General features: G+C 32.0%; 1 protein-coding gene across 2 annotated transcripts in view; it reads left to right on the top strand.

The window, feature by feature from the left end:
* The window catches only part of LOC107444351 (uncharacterized), a 30,845-nt gene that overhangs the window by 20,886 nt on the left and 1,819 nt on the right, over positions 1 to 8,140 (top strand). For both annotated transcript variants that reach the window (XM_016058465.4, XM_016058464.4), the window contains exon 2: positions 5,164 to 5,482. In XM_016058465.4, coding sequence (XP_015913951.1) covers positions 5,164 to 5,482 — 319 coding nt within the window. The remainder of the gene's footprint in view (positions 1 to 5,163; positions 5,483 to 8,140) is intronic.

The raw sequence follows: 8,140 nt of genomic DNA, 5'->3' as shown, positions 1-8,140 counted from the left end.
ATATATATATACATAAATTTTATCTGACGACGTCAATGCAGCCTTTTTTTTTAATTTTAAAAGTAATGTCCCATATTAGCAATCTACGATAATCTATAACAAACGCTCCTCCACAAAATCTAAGCATGAAATACAAACAGAAATGCATGAGGATGCACATAAGAAAAGGTGGTAGGGAGAGTCATAAATCACAGTGAAAGCTGGTTTCAGCCTCCTGCGGTGCAAAGGGTAATTTTCGCTGTGGGTAATTATGTTGAAAAGGGTTTTAGAAGGGGAAGGAAATTTTGAGTCTGATGATTGAAATTATTGAAACTAATTTACGATTTACGTAATATGTATAAAACCTAGAATTAAAATATTAATCTTAAGTTATAGAGAGTGTCTTAAGCTTTAAATCTGTCTTAAAATTTTTCCAAAAATGTTAAAAATAAACTTGTAATTAAAGTTTATCTCCTAAATTTCAGTCTTTCGAAGAACATGTTAGTTTCAAAAAAGTTTTAAAAATATTTAAAATCTTCCAACTGAAAATTTTGTAAGATAGTTTAATAGTAGACATTTCAAAGCATACTATGAAGCAAAAGAAATTCCAAAATGTTAATTAGTGACTATATAATGAGTAGGCTAAGAATCATATAATTCTCCATAGACTAACATGGAGGACGACGAAAGTAGAATCTCTCTCCAAGACACCCTTAAGTATCGTATAACAGATAGTTCGAAAAAGGCAAGCTCCGTTATCATTAATTGGTATAGTTTGTCTAAAGTAAGAACTCCCCTAGCCATTCGCCTGGACCCATGGTGGTGACTATGGTAACTATGGTAACTATTTCAAGTAGGGGTGTGGGGTCACTGTTTTGGACAGGTTTTGGACCGGGTCGGCGAGAGAAAGGGAATTTTTTTCTTATTGTGCTGGCCCTAGTGTGAAGGGAAGCTAACTAAACCAAACTCAGCGGCGCGACAGCCCATAGAGGGCCAAGGCCTACTGTGTCCATCTCAGTTTTCTTGACCTTGGGCTCTGGAGTGCAGGAGCAGATGTTCCGGTCAGGTGGTCAGCCGAACGCGGAACCCCCAGTGTTTAGTTCCCAAACATGCTTGGTACTCATTTATCGACCCACTGAAGGGATGAAAGGCTGAGTCAACCTTGCACGGCCCGAGGATCGAACCAGGGACTTGTGGCACAGCAGCGCGAAGTGCTACCGCTCAGCCACCGGGCTGCCTGAAATGCGCTATTCTTGTTCTACCCTCCCTGAAATGCGCTATTCTTGTTTCCATAGCAGCAGACGGCCGTAGACTTTGTGACGGGGGGAGTTCTTACCGTAGACAAACTATATGCTGTGCACCATATCACCATTTATGTTTAAAATTTCTACAGACACTTTAGAAGGAATAAAAAATTTATCCAATCAATTACTTCGCGTAGCTAAGTTTTTATTTCTATAAACACGCAAAAATATTCTAAATAGATACTTAACGTATTCAACACAACTTAAACTATCACTTAAGATAATCTAAAAATTGAATTATTCTGGATGATTTTAGTGTTGCCAATTTAGTTAAAGAAATAATCGCATTTTTGATTCCACGAAAAAGAAATAAAGGAATACATAAAAGACATCATTTGAAAACCGAATATGAATATATTTTTTTTACAAATAGCACATTATTTTAATGCTATTACTAATTTTGACATTATTAAAGATTAATGACCTAGTTAGTAAAAACACACGTTAAAAGATCAGCATTTGTTTCAACCTAATTAATAAATAAATTTTTCGAAGGTAGTTTTTGTATTTTTTTTTAAATAATATTTTATTTTTACGTAACTGAACAAAAAACTCGGGAAAATTTTATTTCATTTTCAATTTCAGTTAATGTATGTTTAATATTGAAAAGAAGCATGCATGAATAAATTGAACATCGGCAACTTCAAACTAAATTTTTACTAGAAAGCTTATTCTTATCTTAGTTATCGTTGCTCAATAAATTCAAATTCCAACCACTCCTGTAGAAGTTCTCTTAATCATGGAATATTTTTTTTCCTCCTCTGTGTAACGGAAATAAGCGTTAGATTTATAGATTAAGTATATCATGTAAGCAAAATTTTAAAACCCGATCCGGAACTCTAGTTTTTATTTCAGCCTTATGTCAATAAGAATATTATCTTATTTAAAGCTCTATTATGTCTATCAACTACAAATATGTAAATTATTCTTTATTTTTCTAACTGTTTTTATTAAAACAGGCGTTTTATATTTTTTGTGTTTATATTTACTCAGTCCATTTGTCAATCTACATCCTTTTCATCATGGTTATAATAAACGGTCTTTTTTTAGTGATTAAAAAAAACTGATAGGCTTTTTTTTAAAAACTTAAATTCGGCAACCCTACATCTTTGCCTACTTCAATAAAAAAAGCTTTATTAAATAAAAATTTCAAAAATTATATTTTCATATTTTTACTTTTATATGTTATGTCTTTTAAAGAAGTTTTGGAGAATTAAAAAAAAAATTAAGTCCATCTTCACATAACCCTATATTCTAAGAACAAAGTTTTTAAACGTGCCATGATCAAATGTATCAATAGGTAAAATTATCATAACTGTATACTTTCAAAAAATAAATAAATAAAAAAATAATAAAAAAATAAAAATAAAAATCAGTGTATGTACAGTTTCGTTATTTATAAAAAAAAATAACTCTAAAATATGACTGACACACGAGTTGTTGAGACGTAGAAAGGGAGTGTACTCCTTCATGCAGATGAGCTGGTCCCTGATCTACCAAGATCTGCAGCAGTTTTAGACTTTTGACTAGGCATGAGTGCTTACCTGCTTAGCAGAAAAATAACTTGGACCGTCATTGGGCCAATATTCAGTAAAGATTCAAAAGGCCTTTATGCTTCCGTTTTTGGCACTGTATAGAATTTTCCGATTTACCAGATATTTTACAGCCACTTTACAACCAATTTCGGTCCTATATAGAATTGTCAGATTGACCCGATATTTTACAGCCACTTTACAACCAGTATCGGTCCTATATAGAATTGTTAGATTCACCCGATATTTTACAGCCACTTCACAACCAATATCGGTGCTATATAGAATTTTCAGATTCACCTGATATTTTACAGCCACTTTACAACCAATATCGATACTATATAGAATTGTCAGATTCACCCGATATTTTATATCCAATGAAGGTTCTATATTGGCCAATGTAGGCCCTAATAGGTCATTCTAGGACCAATATTAAAAAAATCTAGGCATTCCAATATCGGTGCATGCTTTTATAGATAATTCTTGGATGCTTGGGTTTGAACCAATTTTGAACCCAAGTGGGGCCAAGGTCAAATTGTTACTGTTCCGTTTTAAATTTATAGACTTTGCCTTATGTTAATGCGATTCCGGGCAAGTTTTCAATGCTAATCACCAAGACAAGAACGGAGCACTCAGAAATTTTAATGATCTGTTCCCATTACAAATCAATACCTCTGGGAGTATTGATCCAGGAGTCTTCTGGATTAGTTCAAAATTACAAGGCTACGGAGTTGAACATTAGTAGTCGTAAACCCAGAATTAGGTCTGCTGTTCAATGACGGATAAAATAAAATAAAATTGCATGATATTTTAATATTAAATTGTTATTTGCATGTTAAGTTGAAATATAAGGTAATGTATAAGCTTATTCTAAATCTTCTGTTATTCTTCTTAATTATAATAGCTTAAATACTTTAAATTTAGAGCGTAAATTATTATTCAACTTTTGTTTTAAATAACCTCACACAAAAATACCCAGTTAATACCAAAGTAAGCGATTTTTTTTTTTTTAAAATCTGATTAGATAACATAGTAGAATTATTTTCACAGATAGGAAATTGACCTGATTCTTAAGTCGTGTAACTTTTTTTAGAGCGATACAAAATATGTAAGTTATTTTAAAAAATATTTAATTTAATGTAAACTGTAAAGTGATGTAGCGATTGTTATGCAAATACAATATTTCAATTTCGGGTTAACTTCGTGAAAATTGATAAAAAAGCTTCGGTATGCATGCATTGGTAAAAATTAGTTTTTAACAAATTAATAGTGTGATAAAAAGTGTACTATATTGAAAATTAAATTTTTTATTTCTCTTTTTCTGGGAGCCGTTGAAAAATATTTGTCTTTTCAAGTGTGGAATCATTGGTTTAGAACAGTCGTTACCAACTGGCGGCCCTCGAAGCCTTTTTTTTTGTGGCCCGCGAACGAAAATATATTAGTTGTTTTTTTTTGCGAAAAATTTTCGTAAAAAATCGATATGGATTTAAAATACTTTTCTTACGTTTAAAAAAATCTAATTTCTTCGTTTCTGTAAAATTTAGCATGCCAACGGTGCAAAAAATTTTTTTCTCAGGGTTTGCATCCAGGAAAATATTTAAATACAAAAATAATCGTGTATGTTGCTCTTTTTTATTTCGTTTTTTTTTTNTTTTTTTTTTTTTTTTTTTTTTTTTTTTTTTGTATTTTGTGAATATAATTCAGCATGTGCGTATCAGTAATTTTCTCGAAGAAACTCTTCCATTTAACTTTTGGAAACCACTCATTTTGGACGAAATTATTTACATTTGTAAATTTTAAAACGCATAAAAGAGGGAATGAATTTCATGTTTTATTTAAATTCCTTGAATTGAATATCGCATGAGCGGAAAAGAAAAAAAAATTAATTTCAGATGCTCGAGAAATTTTTTGTTGTTGCTATAATTCCTTATAAGTCGAAAAAAATGTTAATTTATCACAGAATTAAATTTAAAAGAATAAATATCTTGTCACTAAGTTTCTGATTAAGAGAAGATTCAAAATGATACGTAACAAGTATTACTTGTAATGCTTGTTATTTTTCTTTTTAATATTAAAAACTGACAGTAATATTTAATGTTCCTTCAAGCATAAAAGAGTCCTATGTACTCCGTTTTTGATAAAGTTGTGACCGCCATTTAAGTGGTTTTTTTAATTGCGGCCCCCGACCACTTGTAAGTTAGAAACCATTGGTTTAGAATCTTGTAAATTCATTTCAAACAAACTTTTTTAAAAAAAATTTTTATTCCCCTACTTCTTTATATTAATGCTTATTGCCTATTTATTGTTTATTAAGGCTTATGTTTATTTATTGTTGATATTTTTTTTAGGATCTGCAAAAGAGCTTGATCAAAAAATTAAACAAAGTTCAGAGTACGTGGAATGAAATCAGGGTAGATGGAGACCGCTGTCGCGCTAACTTTAAAAAGTGGCGCAATTGTAGGCTTGATACACTCTCGGCACTAGCAGAGTTTCAGGATAAATTTGATAGAATTCATCAACATAGCAGTACTGCCCGGGCTGTAGGAAATGGAGCTACCCTATTGGGAAGCTTGGCAGCATTCGTCGGTTTTGGCTTGACTTTCTCTAAGGATTGGAAACCTATTGGAAAAGAATTGATGAAATATGGCTCTACCGTTGGTAGCGTGGGTATGTTTAATTTCAAATTTATTAAACAGCCTTTAAGGTCGAGTTTTCAAAGTTTTCGCAGTATGGAATAGTAATACCTTTTGGCGAATAATATGCTTTTGATGACTTATGTGAGATTTTAACAGCTAAGCATGAGGGGATATTCCCATATCCTGATTTGCCACGCTAACTACCATCGCCAAGGTGCCAAATTGAATGGGGAATTTAAAAACAAACAAACAAATAAAGAAAAAAAAATTCAACACAAAAGTTGTGAGCTCCTTATTACGATCACTGGTCAGGGGTCTGTTTAGAAGAAATTTGGGTCCGTTAACGAACCCTTCACAAAATATCTTTTCATAAAAACGGACCCTTCACAAAATGATTTTTCTTTTAATCGGACCCTTCACAAATTTGTTTATCTTCATTATTATTTTGTTAATCGAATAAACCCTTTCCAGTGCAGAAAACAAGAAAGATGGATGTAAACGAATTAAGTTTTGTCTTCGGCAGACGATTCTTCCATTATTCGTCCGAAATTAATATTCTGCGTTCAGCAGTATAGACTAAATACCAAATATTTGTATGTTGCATCTCTCATTTAGAAGCAGCAATTGTTGTTTATTTTTTAAAATTTAATTTTTTTAATTATAATTTTACAGTGTTGAGCATAATCTTGTATGTCTTTACAATTTAAAAACTCCTTGAAAAAGTTTTTTTTTTTTTTGCAATAACGGACCCTATTTCCACAAATTCATAAAAGCGGACCCTAGTTGAAAGAATGTGAGTAATTTTTTCACAATTTCACGAAAAACGGACCTTTTACAAAATGTCTGGACAGACCCCTGCTGGTTACCCATTGGTCAAATGCTTTTTCTTTCTGAATTGACTTCGTTAAACGTCACAACATTTCAAATCATGGGTTGCAAAAACTGTCTCAATTGATGTTTGTCGTCGGTTGGATTTTCATATCCTGCCTATGTACTTGTTTTAAGACGTCACAAAATACTTTCCCTTCTTCAGCATCCTTATTTATATTAAAATCACCGTCAAGCCAGTAATTATACGTTAATAATAGAAAGAATATAAAAATACATTGGTTTAAATAATAAATTGGTTTAAGTACCAGTAGCTATACTAACGAAATAGATCAAAAATATTTAAAAAGAGCATAGTTTTTTTTTTCCTCACTGACCTACGCTAAATTTTTTTCAAGAATTGAAGTCTTGTGATTGAATCCTATTTCAGACTTTATATTCGTGTTACTACTCGTATAGCAAACGAAAATAGAAAGTGCAATTTTTCAAAAGACTTCGATAAGCTTCACGTTTTCAAACGTAAAAATGAAGCTTAGAATAGTAAACATATTCTCTTCTGTTAAATTTATAATTGATTTTTTAAGCATGTTTTCTCTCTTTTTTTTATTTCTGTACGGTAGGAAGCAAAAGTTATGTTTACATCTTTTAATAGTTTTTATATGTTCAATGAAAAGTAACGCCCTATTTTACCTTATTACTTAAATTTCTGTTGAGTTTTATTTAATTTTCGGATTACATATTTAAAATTTTTTTTCAATAAGACTAAATTTTTAAATATTTAAAAAAAATTTTTCTTCTTCAAAGAAGGCTTTTTTATGTCCTTTTAAATACCCTGTTACATAAATAATTCTACTATATTACCCATTCTCTGTATGCTTACCCCTTTTTTCAGAAGAGGAAGGGAGATGTTGTGATTTAAAGGAAAATTGAATACCCTATATATACAGACAATAAAGATATTTTCCCAACCAATTTCGAGACTGTTCTGTAGTTCATTTACGTCGTTCTAGAACTGCCCAATAGGCTATTGGCGACGGTATGGGAAACATCCCTGAGGATGATCCGAAGACATGCCATCACAATTTTGATCCTCTGCAGAGGGGATGGCACCCCAGCTTCGGTAGCCCGACGATCTGCACTCGAAGTCGAGCACTTTACTGTAGAACAGTTTAACGAGGACCAATACCGCACACCCTCGATCCCTACGCACTGTGATCTAAGTGGTCACCCACCCGCACACTGATCGCAGCCAGTGATGCTTGACTTCGGTGATCTGCTGGGAACCTTGTCTTAACGATCAGCCCACTGCGGGGCACCAATTATGAGACAGCAGGACGTATATTTTAGAGTTATAACTGTTTTAGGTAGAGTACGCAAAAAAAGATCACCCTGAATAACCTTTGATCCAATGATCGGATCTTCACCTTCTTCTACTCAATCTTAATAGTTTGAAGGAGTGACCTCAAATGTGCTAATCAATAAGTGTAGACGATATTTTAAGTTACGAAATCAGACACAAAAACGTACTTTCTCTGAATAAACATACCTTTTTTTCGACGGATTCGGATTTCTGACCCCCAAAATGAAGAGGTTTGCCACAATCTGGGAAATATGGTCTCCATAATTTCGTTAGATGACCCAAAAAATTTCTCGAAATATAGCAAAATACGCAAAAAGTAAAATTAACATTAAAGGGTCAACCCTTAGAAATTTTTAAGTGAATTGAAAAATTTTTGCGCACAATTATAAAATTCGTTCATTCAAAGATAATTCCACGCAAAAAAAAATTTTTAGTTAATATTTTTTTAAAATTATTTTTAATAATGGTCTAAAAAATTTTGAGTTGTAAGGTATGCAATTT

The sequence above is a fragment of the Parasteatoda tepidariorum genome, chromosome 3, assembly GCF_043381705.1.
Source record: "Parasteatoda tepidariorum isolate YZ-2023 chromosome 3, CAS_Ptep_4.0, whole genome shotgun sequence".
In the NCBI taxonomy this organism is placed as follows: Eukaryota; Metazoa; Arthropoda; class Arachnida; order Araneae; family Theridiidae; genus Parasteatoda; species Parasteatoda tepidariorum.
This window is presented reverse-complemented; position numbering and strand designations above follow the sequence as displayed.